Source organism: Dromaius novaehollandiae, chromosome 7 (assembly GCF_036370855.1).
Source record: "Dromaius novaehollandiae isolate bDroNov1 chromosome 7, bDroNov1.hap1, whole genome shotgun sequence".
Taxonomy (NCBI): domain Eukaryota; kingdom Metazoa; phylum Chordata; class Aves; order Casuariiformes; family Dromaiidae; genus Dromaius; species Dromaius novaehollandiae.
Genome location: NC_088104.1, coordinates 19,214,575 through 19,230,733, shown reverse-complemented (window position 1 = coordinate 19,230,733; position 16,159 = coordinate 19,214,575). Strand labels below are relative to the sequence as shown.

Sequence of the window (16,159 nt, the reverse complement as noted above, 5' to 3'; positions counted from 1 at the left end):
AAGTCTTGCATCAGTTCTGATTGATTCGGCCAGAGACAGCTATGCTTAATCTGCTGACAGCACAAAGAGCAGAGACTAAACAATCAAATCCTGTTATTTACAACAGTAGTAAATTCATCTGGCTGCTGCTCCAGTGGAAATTGGTCAGCAGCTTTGAACATCAGCGTCAAGCAGTGTAGCCAGGGCAGCTTTAGCTGCCTCATGAAGACAGAAGGTATGTCAGAGCTTCTGGGAGAGGGGGCACGCAGGGAAGACAATGGTTGTGGCACAACAGAATTTGACTATGTCCCATCTTCCCTGTCCTTGATTAGGGTTTCAAAATCTACTGGAGGTAGTCCAAAACACGGAGTTGTAATTGGCCCTCTACATCCAAATATTGTGTAGGATATGTTGACTCTTAGCTTGGTCTCACTTTTCTAAATCATGAGTTCATTGACAGATCTAATGTAAGGGTACGATCTGCTGGAAAAACAGGATGCAATAAATACATGAAGGATCTGACCGAGAAGCAAATTCTAGGGATTTAAGTGTTGTGATTGCTGAATTTAAAAGTTAAACTATGTCCCTACCTAATGCCTAGCTGTGAGTTTTCCAGAGATGCAGAGGGCTGGCGCTGCAGATCCACAAAACAAAAACTTCTTCCCCCTTTAAGTAAGTTGCAAATTCGCCCACAATTATAAACTGGCTTTGAGGAGATTGCGATGAGGGATTTCCTGACCCACTTCAAGTTCCTTCTCACCTTCAGTCACTCCATCCATTTTTGGTCCACTGTAGGAAAGGATACAATCAGTGACTCGCCCTCCCTGGATGTGTCCATGCTGAGAGAAATGCAGCTGGATGAACTTGCCGAAGCGGCTGGAGTTGTTGTTATAAACTGTCTTTGCATTCCCAAAGGCCTCCAGAATAGGGCTGCAGAAACAAGGCAATCATGGTATGATTGATGACGTGATATCACTGCAACAAAACCAGGACCCAGCCTTTTGCCATTTGCACAGCACGCACTGCTGTGTAAGATTAATTTGTCACAGCACCAGACTGGACAAGCAGGAAGAGCTGAAGGGCAAGGAAGGATGGCAAGAGCAATTTAACACACTGTTAGTCAAATTTTAAACCTTTGGGATTGGAGTTAATTAAATCAGTTCCTGATCAGTATGGGCAGCTGGTGTTCGCACTGTCTAGCACATTCCCCACCAACATGGCTTCTGGGAATTAAAGGCAACAAGACCCATCCAGGTTGCGCGCTTAACACAGCAGCATCCAGTGAAATGGGCTTTTCATTTTTCAGGTACAAAAACATCAGGGCTTTGGGGAAAACACTCTGTAGCTTTAGACCACATACTTCTTCGTTTCTGCTTACACCTGTAAAAATGTGTAAGCTATCTCCTAAAACTGTAGGTAAACATTTTCCACTTTAACAGGAAAAATATTATAAAAAAAAAAACCACAAAAACTTCAGATTGGTCATGAGTTAAAGAACTCACTCATTATTTCATTTATAAAGTAACTTTCCTGGTCAACTTCCTGCCTTCAGCAGGTTCATACAACATGGAAAACAGTGAGTTAAAATGCAGTTTGGTTCTAGTTCCACAATACAACATAAAGGAAAAATCCACACCGTTCAAATTGATACACTGAATCCAGGATTAAAATACTAATTTCTGCATTTTAACAAATTCTAAAAGAATCTGAACACCTGACAAGCAAGGATTCACAGCCATCCTGCAAGAGTGGCCTGTGTGTGGTCAATTTTAATTCTGTAATTATTGCCCTGAGAAATAATATTGCTATTGCCCTGAGAAATACCATTTTTTTAAAAAAAGTCTCCATCTATCTACTGTGCAGTTCCACTTAAGACAGAGGCAGACACAGGATTATCCCAAAATTACCAAATAATTATAACAAATTATAACATGACACGACTACAGATATCCCTGGAGTTTGCTGAAAATACCAGGCTGGTTCCACTTTGCCTGTGTTAGCTAAGTGAGAGTGGTGGCTGTGGGAAAGGCCCACCAATCTTCTAGAAACCTCAGGCAGTATTTTCCTAATTTCTCTCCTGAAAATATCACTTTAAGCAAACAACACGTTAGAACCATAGGAAACAGAAATTTGTGTGCACAGACCAGGAGATAAGTTCCTTGCCCTGGAGGAACTGAAACCTAAGATCCACACCTCTTAGGCAAGTATATAAGTAATGCCATTACACAGGAGCATCCCGCTGAGCTTGCCGGTGCCATGAAGCAACAAAAATTAATGGGAACAACCAGGAAGAGGGAGGACAGAGTTAAGTTTTATAACAATCAGAGTTGCAGTGAGAGTGCAGCAACCAGGCAGGCAGCCTTTATGGCTCCAAATAACATTAAATTAGACAACCAAAGCACAAGGAACTATCTTTACAATTTAGTTTGGCAATGGGCTCATGCACACAAGTGCAGAAGTGGTTTGGGGTTGGGGGGAATTAGCACATGGGTGTTTGAGGCTGGCAGCAACTTCAGCGCGGGGGGCAGGTGAGGCAGTACAGGTGCACGGACGGAGCAAATTGTGCCCGCAGGCCCCTCACCGCGTGGCCCCTGATGCAGCAGGGAATGGCCCAAGGCTGCATCAGGAGGGTGACACCATCTGCCACCCTCTGCCGGGGCTGGATGTGGGCAGGGAGCCGAACAAGGGGGACCAATTTCAAGGGGGCGAAGGGAAGCAAAGCCTGGATTTTGGAAACATTGCAGTACATGCAGCTCCCAGGTCCAGGCATAGTGCTGAAGACAAGAAAGAAGGTTTGAAGATTACAGGAATGAATAACAGAAAAAGTCGTGCTTCCAATAGTGACAAGAAAAAAATTTGAGAGGAAAGTTATCAGCATTTTTAATGGACTGATGGATGATGATTTTCCTTCTTTCTGAGAAGGAAAAGAGACCACATTCACAGTGCAAAGGGAGTTTGCAGAGCCTGGTTTCTGAAAAATACACCAAGCATGACCATTACAACACACAAGTAAACAGAACAAAAGTGACATAACTCTTTGTTCGTAATTCTGTCTGAAACAGAGAATCCAGCATTGCTCCCAGATACATGCCAGGGTGCAAGGATGAAAAACTGCCAAGAACCAACCCAATGAGGGCCACGAGCAGAGCGAGCCAAGCTGAACAGGAATCATTTCAGGTAGACTCATTAGGAGTGGCAGCAGCTTCTGGCTCCAGGCCTTCAGCTTCCCTTCTTCAGGGAAAAGGTGACATACTCTTTTTTTATATGTGAACTGAGATAGCTCACACAGCACTAGAGATGTATGCAAAACAGGTTCTGAGCTCTTACTCTAATTCACAGCTGTGGGATCTTGAAAGATGAGAAATCGTCTACCATCATAAGCTTTCTGGATCACAGTCAAGGTACTGCTTAACCACTAAGCAAGCTTGAGCTTCTTAAGCCACTTGCCTTAAAGTGGATTTTGCAGATCTTGAGTTTTGACTGTATCACTCTTAAGAGCTTTTTCCAGTTTGCCAACATGCCTTGTAAAATCTGCACACCTGCAAGGGATGAAGCAACCCACAGTGGTCTCTCAAGCATCAGGTAATGCGTGGCAACCCTTCTGCTCAGTGCTGCTCTGCTTGTCAGGACCCTAAGAAGTGCAGTGCTCTCGCAGCTGCAGCATTACACACGCTCTGCAACAGCTTGCAGCACCACCAGGGGACAAGACATGACGCTGATGCAAAACAAGTGGAGGCTGGGGGAGAGTGGAGCTCAAGAGGAGGACACCAAGAGTCAAAGCCTGGCAGAGACTCACTGTGAGCACAGCCAAAAGCGAGGGAGCTCTGGGAGACTGGGACAAGTACGAATTAGGTCAGTTATCCCTGCAGTAGAGAGGGATGTTATCTATGTCCCCGCCGGCCTTTACCATGGGTCAATGTACCATGGGACCCACAAGAGACATGGGTCTGAGAATTTGAAAACAAACAGCACAGTGATTTATGAGTCAGTTCAAGGATAATACTTCATACAGCAGGGCAGGCAGGGAAGAAAGATGAGTTATTGCAGGAAGGAAAAATCCAAGTCTTGGTTAGAGCATTAACCCCCCTATTGCCATGCACACCCTGTGCTGCTGCTAGAAGGAAGCAGAAATCAAGCGCAGCCGAAAGAGCAGCCAGCTCAAAGCATGCCTGCAGGACCACAGCTTCCAGGGAGCATTTCTGTGGCATGGCACCGTTTAGCTACCCAAGTGTCACTTCTCAGGTTCTGCTCAACCTATGCTCAGGCTCAAGTGGCCCTGGGTGCAAACACCTTCCGGAAGTGATTGCCCCTGCAAAATGATGGCTGAGGAGGGCAGAGACCGCAGGCACCTGAGCCAGCTCGCTGGGCCCCCTGGGACGGGGCCTTGCGGCACTTGCGGAGGTGAACTATACCTGCTCTCCAGGATGGCTTCCTCCACGCGAGTGCTCTTCTCGGACACAGGGGCCCCAACGGAGGTCTGGCTCATGGCTGACAGGAATTTCAGCAGCAGCTTGGTGCTCTCTGTCTTTCCAGCTCCGCTTTCTCCACTGTCAAGGAAAAGGGATGCTCCATTCACTGACCCAGGACAGAGAGAGCTAATGACCATCTCACCCACTGCAGAGAAGTGACCTCCAGGGATAAACATGTGACATCTCTGCTAGCAGAGGCAGGGCCGAGGCGAGGGGTAGGGAAGGATGGTGTGGACATTTGGGCAGGTGTCACTGCAAACCGAGCAGTGGGTGCAAGACACACGACGTGGGCCAGGCGCAGCAGGGTCCGGTCTCCCATTTCTGACCTGATGAGAACACACTGGCTGTCGTGGCGCTTCCACAAGCAGCAGTAGCACTCGTTGGCCGTGGCGAAGATGTGGGGCGGCAGCTCACCCAGACGGTGCTGTCTGTACTGGTCTATGGTGTCCTCGCTGTACAGGCCAGGGATGAGCTTGTAGGGATTCACTGAGGCCAAGATAGACCCAATGTTTGTCTGAGGGGAGAAGACAAAATACAGCAAGAAAATAAAGCTCCAGGAAAAATAATTACAAAAAACCCAGACTCTGAAATGGCCGATGGGGAAGGGAGAAAGGCTGAAGGAGATAGTCGGGCTTCAGCAGGGAGCTCCCCAACTGGGCAAAGAGTGTCAAACCCCAGGGCAGGGGCTGCATGGATGGATATGGATGGGCCAGTGTGACTTTCACTGTTTCACAATAAAATATTCTTAATTTGTTGTCTTTGCTGAAAGTTGTGCTTAAACAATTTAAAAACATGAAGTTGTCTTCGTACCCAGCTGCCTTGTACTGTGCTTGAAGCTGAAAAGTAGAGCTAGGAGCAACTGAGGCCAGGAAACACCTTTAATACCCACCATGGTCCTAAGTGGAGGGGGTTTAGCAGGGTTTGAGCAGCTCCTTAACAAAGAAGGCACACACACAGTGACATGCACTTTTTCTTTGCTGAAAAATGCTGTTTGGAGCAGTTCACATCATTTGGTAAGCCAAATCAAAGTTTCAGCTTCAGCTGAAACTCAGAATTTCAAGTCACACCAGTTTTACATTTTCTAAACATTTTCTTTTGAAAATGCTTCTTTTGAAAATTTCCCAATTTCAAAAAGAGTTAGTAAGGTTTAAAATAAAATATCCAAAGCCTAATATCTAATTTGAAAACTTCCCTTTTGTGGAGAAGTCAGACAGAAATTCATTTTGTTTTTTGGGGCACGACTTTTTCGGTTCAGCCAACCAGCTCAAATCCAGTTATTCTCGGAGCTGTAGTTCAGAGCAATGGTGCCACCTCACTCCTAACAACAATCCTGTAAATCAGGTTTTAAAGAGGGCTGTAAAAACCCAGCTTAAATCCTACCACTGATGCTGCAGCCTCCTCTGCAGGGCTTCCACATTGTGGGCTGCACTGCTCCAGAATTACCCCTGCTCAGCAGGAATGTTAGAGGAAACGCTTACAGCACTGCAATAGGTGCCAAGTCTTCTGGCCAGAGACAACACCTAAAATTATTTCCAAACCATGAATTACTAGTCACCACATACAGATACAAGGATTAGCATGCACCCATCCGGCAGGCTGCAAACAAAACACCTGGTAGCAAGGGAAGTATGCATGCTTTCTCTCTGCTGAATGAAACCTGGGGCCATATTGCAATGCCCAGCTCTCAAGCTGGAAGCCAGGCTGATAAGATGTTATAGTCACCTAAGCATTTAAGACGTATTTCTTAAAGCAGAAGCCACACATCATCATGGAAGAAACATCACCTAGGCCTAGTCACGAGGTGGCACTACAGCTGACATTCTCAACTTCTGCTTAACTGACAGCTATGTGCAGCTGGGTTATGGCAAAAACTAGTATTTAGTGATGAAGTAATTACATTATTAATGTCTGCACTGCAGAAATGCAAAACAGTGCTTGTAAGGATTAGTGTCCTCCAGGACAGACATTGCACACACGCGCACCTGGATACAGCCCCACGCAGAGAGGGGCTTCAGCCCTGCATGGGGGACTCCTCCCAGTGCTGCGCATGTCAGGTACTGGACTCCGGTGCCTGCATAAACCTCCAAAAAATTCAGATCCGAGGCACATGGTTGAGATTCATGCAACATGCACAGGCAAAAAAATGACATTGTGTCTAAACATTAACACCTTTACACGCCAAGGGAGAAGGCACAGTGAAGAACTAATGTCAAAGAGGAGGAGTGACAGGTTGGACCTGGAGGAAAGGTTTCAGGAGATGAGGCTGCTGTGACACTGTCACAGCGCTGGTGTGGTGGCACTTCTAGTGCAAGGCATGGACTGAAAAAGGAGAAAATCCTGCCTCACGTGTCAAAGCATGAGGAAGAGGAAACTGGAGGTGCATACCCAAACGGCGAAGGCATCATTGGCAGAGAGCTGACAAACACACAGTGTTTGGCAGATGCAGGTCACGAAGGGCAGCACGGACAAGGGCCACCAACACAGGGTGTGCATGCAGGTGTTGCCTCATAGGCTAGGACCGGAAAGCTACACTGATAGACAACAGGCAACCGGGTCCGATGGCAACCAAGAAAAATAATTCAGTCTCCTCCTCATGGCAGTGCAGGAGATGTTTCGGAAACCGGGTCACTAAATTGATCATTTCCTGGAATACAGGTGCACATGGTGCTGTTGCCCTGGTAACAGTTGCTACGCAACATGGGCAGAGATTTACATTTTTTCTGTCATAATCCAAAAACTCTGGGTGCACATAAAGAACGGACAAAGGGAGGGAAGGGTAAGGCAGCCTGTACAGTGTCATCCACATCTCTTCCACGTCTCACCAGGGCATGTTGCCATCACAGTGCCGGGATGTCTGGCCCCCGGCACTCTCGCCCTCACACAGCCCTTTCCTGACATTTGCCCCCTTCCCGTGGGCCCAAGATGGGAGTCAGAAATTGCTACTCCGTGGGAGATGCTTTGAGTATTCATCTGTGCAAGGAGAGCAGAGCAACTCAAAAAAAGGCACAGCTGCATGTTCTGTCCAGCAGTAGCTGTCTGTCTGTCCAGACCAGCTGGGATACTCAACAGCTTCGCTCCGCTTTCCAGTCTGCTCGGCCAGACCTCCGAACTGCAACAATAGGGAATCCAGGGAATGTAAATTCCTGCTGGTAAAACAGGCACTCATGGAAGACACCAAGCAGCACAAGTACCGCAAAACCTAGAGGTGAACATTCATGTTTAGGAAGTTCTTCACACACAAGGAGGCCCCTCTTGTGGGGCTGGGATCTCACAGGGCTGATGGAGCTGGCAGGGCAGAAGGCAGAGAAAACTCCCTTTTTATACCACATGAAACAATGCTCAGGAAACAATGCTAAAATCAGTACTTCCCACGCAAACTGGCAGCCCCAAAGATAAACAAAAATAGTTAACCAGAAGGGATGTGGCACAGCTCGAGCACTTACATAGATGTTACCCTGTTGGTAGCGCTGGTGCAAGTTAAGCAGGATAGCAGCTTCATGGAGATCTCCTAGCATGGACATGTCTTCTACCCCATCAACGTTGGTCTGGTGCATTGGCAGCACCTTTTCCCTGGAAAGGGAAGACTTGGGGTACTGAAATACCTGGAAGAATGAAAATAAGGACAAATAAAAGCATGGCAGCTGGGTGTGCAGTCGGATTCCTACCAGAAACAAGCCCCTCCACAGCTTTATCCTTCAGCCCTGGAAAAGGAAATGAATATGGCACAGACCTGCTACCTGGTTTAACAATTGTTTCTCCATTCTGGTCCAACCTGTTCAAGCTCCTTGGACAAACCCCACAGAGCACACCCTCTTTCATGGCTATCGAGTCATCCTCTCACCTTCGGCATAGCCTGAGACAGCTCAGTGCAGCATTACTTGATTTTTTTACTCGAGTCCCCTTAGCTGGAGCAGGGCACCGCCTCCAAGTACACCGAGCCAGGCAGGTATTACACACTACTCTCAGGACTGGTGGCAGCTGCTCCCAGGACACTGGGAAAGGTCTCTACTCTCCAGGGTAGAGGCTTCACAGAAACACAGGTGGGATTACAGCTCTGACTCTGGCTAGGACTAGGCAAAGCTTTCTAACGTTTCAGGGATGGCCTTGCACTCTTCATCCGAGCAGCCAGGGAGCGTCTGGGAAGTGTCCCAGGGAGAAGTTGTCATGCTCAGGGCAAAGGAAAGCAAAGCAGATGAGAAGCCAAACAAAGCAATGACATCCTGTGTGCACGCACGGTAATATGTACGTGATGTGGCTCTCCAAGTCTCTGTGCATTGACAGCTATTAACTTTCCTGTCACTGCTCTGGGAAGTGCCCTCTCCTCTCTCTACACAGCTGCAATCTTCTTGACTCAATTGACACAATCTTCCTCCTGCTAGACCTTCACCCTCTTCGATAACCCACTCTTCAGCTATCATCTTCTTTACTTCAGCTATCATCTTCTTTGCTTCTTTACTCAGCTTTTGCACAGCTGAAATTTTGTTACTGCTTCCTTCCAGTGCAGCCACGTCACAGCCCTCCTTTCCTCCTCCTCAAACACGATGCTGGCATTTCACACACACTATTTCAGTTGCTTCCCACTCTTGGATTCAGCCATGTGCCATCTCCCATCCATCATCCCAGGCTGTGCTAAATGGCAAAACCCAAGAAAAACAGATGGGACACTTCATCTAGGCAGTCTGGAGAAGTAAGCAGGCCTGCAGTAACCCTTCCAAGAAAACCTGGGCTTTTCCTTCCCTTCTGAGGCTTTGGCCCCTATCCCATCTCTATCCCTCCTTGTCAGCCCTCCCCACCAAAGAAACTAACTGACCCCATAGAGAATAAGCTAAGGGTCTACAGGGCTCATCTCATTTGGGTTTCTCCTGCCCATCCCTTGCAGTCCTTGCACTGCTGTGAGGGCTAGGGAAAGGCCAGTCACACAGCTGCAGGAGGCAGACCAAGGTCACCCTGCGCCCTTGCAGCGAGCCACCTCGCCAGAACAGGGCTTGCGGGCACTGCTCCTGCACACAGGGAGCTCGCTGCAGCAGTATGGTCCAGGCACAGGGCAAGCACCATGCTCAGCTCCGAGCCTGCACCCTCACCAGTACCAGAAACAAATAACCCATCACCGTATCTTTCTGCAAGACCCCCACGATGTGGGTGAAAGCCTGCACAGTCAGAGCAGCAGTGTCACGTACTCCAATCTGGGGAGAAGCTGGAGAGGAAAAGCAGTCTCCTTCTCCCAGACTTGTCTGCCCCAGGTCTTCCTGGTCACACCTAAGGTACGAAGGACTTGGTCTCCTCCACTGGGAGACTGCCCCACAGCCAGATCTCAAGAGCCAGAGGGCTTTCAAAAATACACAGCCACTGTTCATTTTTCCCTACTTCCCTATGACATTTGCCCACTGCATCCACTTACACCCGTGACTCTCCCTGACAGACACACTTTTTTCATCCCACTAGTAGTTATAGCTTCATTTGACACTGTTTGTTTGACTAGCTGACCCCAGCATGCAGCCAGGCTCCCTTCAGCCCTCTCTGCCTACTTGGACTTCTCTGCACCGCTTCTGCTCCTGGGTGTCAGAGAGGTACCTCTGGGCCAGCAGCAGAATCCTCCCTCTGCAAGTGTGGTCCAAAAAACCACATCACTCTTTGCTTTTCTTGGAGCAGATGCCTCAGGCACTCCCACAGGAGAACTGGGGAAGCAGGAAAGGAGAATGGGAACTAAATTCAGAGTAGAGTGCAAGCTGCAAATGCAGGACATGAACTGGACTCTGTCAGGAGCAAAACCACTAGAGCATCTTCAAACCATGAGGCAGCAAACCTCCCTGCTTCTCTTCTCTCTGCTGACCTGGGCAAATTTTGGAAGTGGACAAGTCCAAAATGGTATGACATGACCTTTCCTTACATCTTCCTTGCAATTACTCATTTACCACTGCACTGTCAGCACTTGTGGCCATTTGGGCCAGAAGAGAAACATTTTCTTAATGTCTAGGGAAAAAGAGCTGAGTGCACTAGTGTTCAGATACCGGGTAGTTAGCAGCACCTGCACCAAGAGGCTGCTATGCACAAAAAATAACTGTGTGATGGCCAGAACTTGTTTATTTGCTCTTTCAGACAGCACAGGAGAAAACGGGACCCCAAAAAAGAGCAACATGATATTAAACAAAAGAGTAAATGATTGGTGGGGACTAGACCATCATCTGTTAACTCTTGCTTGAGCCTTTTAACTGGGGTTACTCAGTCATCCCTCCCTAAAAAAGCATCTGGTCCTGATTCACAAAAAATTAAAGAGCTGCTCTGGCAGGACTGCAGCAAAGGTGGGTGAGAGGAGCATTGGCTTCAGTACCCTCCAGCCAGGAACACCACACAAGGGAATATATTCTTGTGAGGAGTGCACTGCATACCCCATGGACACCCCGACCCAGACCAGGAGGTTGTTTATCCGGGAAGTTCACCAACAACCCTTGCCCATCTCCTCCCCTGCCAGTGGCTCAGCCTTTCTCAGGCCAGGGCTGTGGCCTCCAGTCCCATCAGGATTTGGGACGGGAGGTCACACATGGCATGGGGGAGAGGTTTCAGGACTTCCTTGGCACTGGGAAAGGGTTGACTTTTGACCTGTCCTCTGTCCTTCACGGTAGGGACAGGTTTCCAGTCTCCATATCATCAACAGGTTGCAGGGATCATCTGGGGCCCAGAGACAGGTATGTGAAATGTTTTTAGTTCTGCTCATCCTTGTGTCAAAGAGGCTTTTCCTGAGAGCTTTGAGGTTTCTGAGACAACAGCATGACCCAGACGCAATGGCCCTCCACCCTTAGAGCTTGCAAGGTGCTGCCCCGATCCATGCCAGCCAGGCCCTTTTGCACCTCCAGCAAAGAGGCTCTCACCCACTCCACTGCTCATTTCTGCCCTCCCTCCAGCAATCTGTCAAGAGGGCGGTTCAGAGGAGCATCACCCCCCACCCTGCTTCAGGTAAGGGGAGCCAGCCTGGCCTCGGTGGCTTGCAGGACTGAGCTAACCTAGCCGATTTTGCCTGAAGCAAGTGAGAACATACAGGTGAACTGGTCTCTCAGCAGAGCTGGAAGAGTAAGACCTCCAAAATATCCCTTTCCCAACAACAGCTGATACTTAAGCAGAAAGTTATAGGCATTCATAAGCAGATCTTTATTGATTTGGGAAGAAGAGCATCAAGAACTTGCAGTCTTCCAACTACAAACAAGCTATCGAAGACCACAGAGGTACCTCACAATACAGCCAAAGATTTCTACTTTCTCCCTAGTAATGAACTGATTTTGTCTCAGACATAGCTCACTGACAGAACAAAAATGACCAAGATTTCCTCCAAGCCCTTCCACTGGCCAGGAATTAAGTGAAACATGGCCAGCAGACAAGCCACAGACTGTATCGAGATGGGACTTGCCAACCAGGTGAAGCAGGAGGGACAATATTTCTTCTCAACTCCAAATCCATCCATTAGTGCAACCCCGAGCATGAGAGCAAAGCTCCCATCCAGTATGTGAGCTCTGTTCATCCTTCGAGCATTGGGCTCATCTGTCTAGAAGGCAGCTTCCAATCTCTTGTATTTCATAAGTGTCAGTTCCTCTTTTCCTCCCAGGAAGTCAAATTTCTGAAGGATTTGTTAGGGAAGCAAAAACCTGCTACTGATTTTTTTTTCCTACAGCTGCAGCCCTTTAGGTCTGTCTCTGACAGTTCTACAGTGCTAAAAGATGAGTTTGTGTTACAGCCCATAGGAAGAACTCAGGAATTTTTTTCCAATAGATATCTTCCCCTGTTTTCAAAAATTTATAAGAACTTCATACCTCTGAGACCTCTAGTCCCCTCTTGCATTTGACTGAAACTGCCCAGTCAGCTTATAAGTAACAAAGGGAAGAAAATGTTTGTTTTTTGTTTTTTGTTTTTTTTAAAAAAAAACTAGGCCAAGAAATGAATGTATCTGTTCATTTGTGCACCACGAGGGAAAAGATTCCTACAGACAAATGGCAAAAGCCCTGAAGCATATGACTAGACATCTTACCTCAGAACTGGAAGGATGCTGGGCCAGAACAAACATGAGGACTCCAGATTTAGGGATCCTAAGAACAGGAGGGATCAACTACCTAACCCAAGCAAAATGCGGATGTTTTCATCTGTTTTTTCATCTGCGATAAGATAGCCAAACTCTCTTACAGTTATCAAGCAGTGGAGGAGGAAGATGAGAGAAGCACACAGGACAGCTGCTGTGGAGGGCACTGAACAAAGAAAGCCCTTGAGTGATCACCATGTGCTTTTCCTGCACAAACCATAAAGCACGTGGTCCTTCCGCCCAATGTTTCCTTCAGACCTTAAAATTTCATGGAGGAAAAATCCAAAACCCAGCTACTGGTTAGACTTGTGTCCCCATCCAGTCCTAAATCCCCTTCCCCTGTCCATCGTTACCAGGTAAGAGGCTGAAGAAAGATCATCCAATTTTCTGTAATGCAGACAAAGAGAGAATGACCTTCTCTTTCTAACTTATGTTAGACCCTTGGCATGGTTTGTGACACAGCCACGTCACTTTTCAGACAAAAAACGCAGAGTTTAAATTGATACATCTCCTTTTAACATAAAAATCATGCAAGACCAAGAAGGTCATCTTGCAGCTTTTTGCATGACGCTGTAGCCTGTGTCCGGAATTTCACTTACCATGCCATAATCTGAGGCAAAGAGCACGTTTCCATCGGCACATGAGGCAATGGTGCATGGCTGCAGCTGGTCCTGCTCCCGCAGCCAAACCCTGGCACCCTGCAAAAAAACAGAAAACCTCCCATTAGAGCCTGTGAGATCTTCATGCTGGGTGCAAACACCTGAGAAAAGCTGGAGGAAGCTGCAGTGTTCAGAGGCTACTTCCAAACTACAGCTCCTTAAAGGTTTGAAGAAGTCTCATCTATGTTTTTAGCGAAAACAGTTTGAACTTTTTTTAACATAACATGAGAGAGAGAGAAAATATTTTTAATCAACTTCAGGCAGAGACCAAGCTAAGGAAACATCAATTTTTGTTGACAGAGTCATGGAAAGATACAAATGCTCAGAGTAGTGGGTTAGAATGTCTAAATATTTTCAAATTTAGAATAGCCGGTCATCAGAAGTCATGCTAGAATAACCAAAAAAAAACCATAAAGAAAGCATCCTCATGGTTTCATACACCCACACGTCATTGTAGGTCAAAACACTTCCACACATGAGCAGCAAAAGCAAAGTGGACTTCTCTTGTTTGCCTCTCTTGCAAGAGTCTCCTTGGGTAAATGCCATGGCTTGAGTGCTTTCTCGTATCAGGCCCTGATGTATATATACTCTCTCACACACGCACACACTACAACAGCTTAAATTGCTCAATGTCTCACGAGACAACCCTGAGCACAGGGCAGATTTCTGGTAACATATGTATTTTCACTGAACTGAAGTTGATTCTCAGCCTTGTGTTTCAAGACCTTGACACACAAGCCCAGGCTGCATCAAACAGAAAAGGATGAGTGCACTTTGCTGTGAAAATCTGTGCTAGGGGAAGATTCAGGGCAAAGGTGAAAGACGTGAACGGAAATCAAAGTTTGGCATTTCACCATATCAAACACAAATTCCAGCTGCAAGGGGTGTCACAGAGGTCAGACTGTACGAATTACATGGATCTGCAGTCAAGAAACAGATTTAAGAGTTACCATTAAGTTAACATTTGAAACTAGGCGTGTGGATAAGAACTCCTGGGACAGAGCAACAGAAAGAAGGGGCCCAAAATGCAGACTTAATGGATGCCAACTGGCAAAGAGGGGAGAAAAAAAAAAGTGCAAATTTCACTCAAGAACTTTCTAGTCACCTAAAAACACAGCCAGGTCAGTGGATCTATGCCCTCACGCCAGTCAGCGGTGCCCTGCTGCTGCACCAGGACACCTCTATCATCACTCATACAATCTTAAACTTTACCTGGTTATCTGGAAAACTAATAAAAAAGTCACACAGACCAAAATTAGTTTAGCTTTTGAAAGGTGCTGCTACCACATTCCTACACTCACCCGTACTCCCTCGGTGCCAGCCTGCATGCTCCAGCAGGACCGGGCTCTGTAAGGACTAAAGGAGCCCTTCAATTTGCTCCTCCGCCAGCTGGCCGGCAAGAAGCCCTGGTCCTGCCTGCATAGGTCAGACCTTCCCCTCCCTCTTCTCCCAGCCACGTCACAACCGCAGGACAAGTAGGATGGCAGCCAGCACCTCACCAGCTGAGAGCCACCACTCTCCTCTGCTTAAACTCTTCCAAGCCAGACAAGAAGAAAAAATTAATGAAAAGCACAAGCAGGTCAAAAATGTGTCCGAGATACTTGCCAGATGACCATGGACCCACCATGTTCAGTGCCTGAACATGGTTTCGAGCTGCAGCAGTTCTTTCTCATGTGCAGAGCGCGTCTTGTTAAATCCATGGATGGGGCCTTCCCCAGGGTCTTCCCCAAAGGGGGGTTACACAAGCAAGCAGCCATTCAGCATCACCCAGAAAAAAAGGCTGCAAAACGCAGCAGGTTTACTGAAAGGTCTGTCAACTGCAGAGTGGTGCAAATCCTCAGGAAACAACCTGACCTGCCCAACCAATGCTTCATCCAAAAGTAAGCACTAACTGAACCTCAGCTCCTTGATTAAGTTGATAGGAGGTGCTTAGTCAGCCTCACAGATGGCGAAGAGAGATGCAGGTCTGCGAGCGCCAATGTGGGACCGGCTGAGGAGGAACATTAGAACATAGGATGAATCCTACCCCATTTTCAGTTTGCTGTGCAAAGCCGTCTCTGCCTACACCAAACACTTGCCTCCCAGCCAGTCCCCAGCGTTAGGGCTGACAAAGCCTCCACGACCACGCGAAGGGAGGCAGGCTACGTGACTACACCGTCCCCCACCAACCCGCCCGCGTGCTACATGAGAGCCACCCTTGACGGCCGGCAGCCCTTTCCACACCAAACACCAGGCCCGCGGGGACTGATGGGCGATCTGGCACCATAGGGCACAATTTGGCATCGCTGTGGACCCCACGCTGCCTGCAGGCTGCCACTGGAACGGGTTAGTTACGCAGAATTAGGTTTAACGTCAAACTGCACTTCAAGTATTATGAACCAATCTGTTCCGCATCTTCCCATAGAAATCACATAAACTCTGCTTACAGAGGCATTCAGAAAAGGCTAAAGTGCTGAACCATTGAATAACATCAAGGCCATCCTATTTTCCATTGATTTGTGAGCCTCCTTTCTTCCTAATTTGTTTTCTACCCCTAAGATATTGATTATAAAGGCCCTTCCTATCCTCTTAATCCCTTCAGCACCATTAGCTCATTGCTTACGGGGGTTACTGTGTTTGCAGAAATGTGATAGTATTTCCATATTATATTACATAGAATGTGGCACACTAATTCTATTTCTAATGTTTTATTTTATTTTATCTACTTCTTAGCTACTTTAATACCCAAGATTACCCTTAGAAATAGAAGATATATCTATTGGCCAAACTTCAGCCCTCCCAGTAAAGAAACTGGTTCTAACAACAGTAAAAAAAAAAAAAAAAAAAAAAAAAAAAAAGGCCTACACCTACATAATTCCAGCTTTGCTGCAGAGCTTTCCTCTAATTTTGATAGCAGGTACATTAATTTCCCTTCACTAAGTGAATAAAAAGCACCAGTGCACTCAATCACTACCCAAACGCAAAGAGGATGTATGCAGCTCAGCCCTGAC

At 47.2% G+C, this 16,159-nt stretch overlaps 1 protein-coding gene across 1 annotated transcript in view; it reads right to left on the bottom strand.

The window, feature by feature from the left end:
* Positions 1–16,159, bottom strand: part of LOC112980077 (unconventional myosin-X-like) — a 101,808-nt gene that overhangs the window by 71,514 nt on the left and 14,135 nt on the right. The window contains exons 2-6 of the mRNA XM_026094713.2: positions 13,110–13,208; positions 7,892–8,050; positions 4,775–4,962; positions 4,392–4,526; positions 785–909 (exon numbers count right to left, since the gene is read on the bottom strand). Coding sequence (XP_025950498.2) covers positions 785–909; positions 4,392–4,526; positions 4,775–4,962; positions 7,892–8,050; positions 13,110–13,208 — 706 coding nt within the window. The remainder of the gene's footprint in view (positions 1–784; positions 910–4,391; positions 4,527–4,774; positions 4,963–7,891; positions 8,051–13,109; positions 13,209–16,159) is intronic.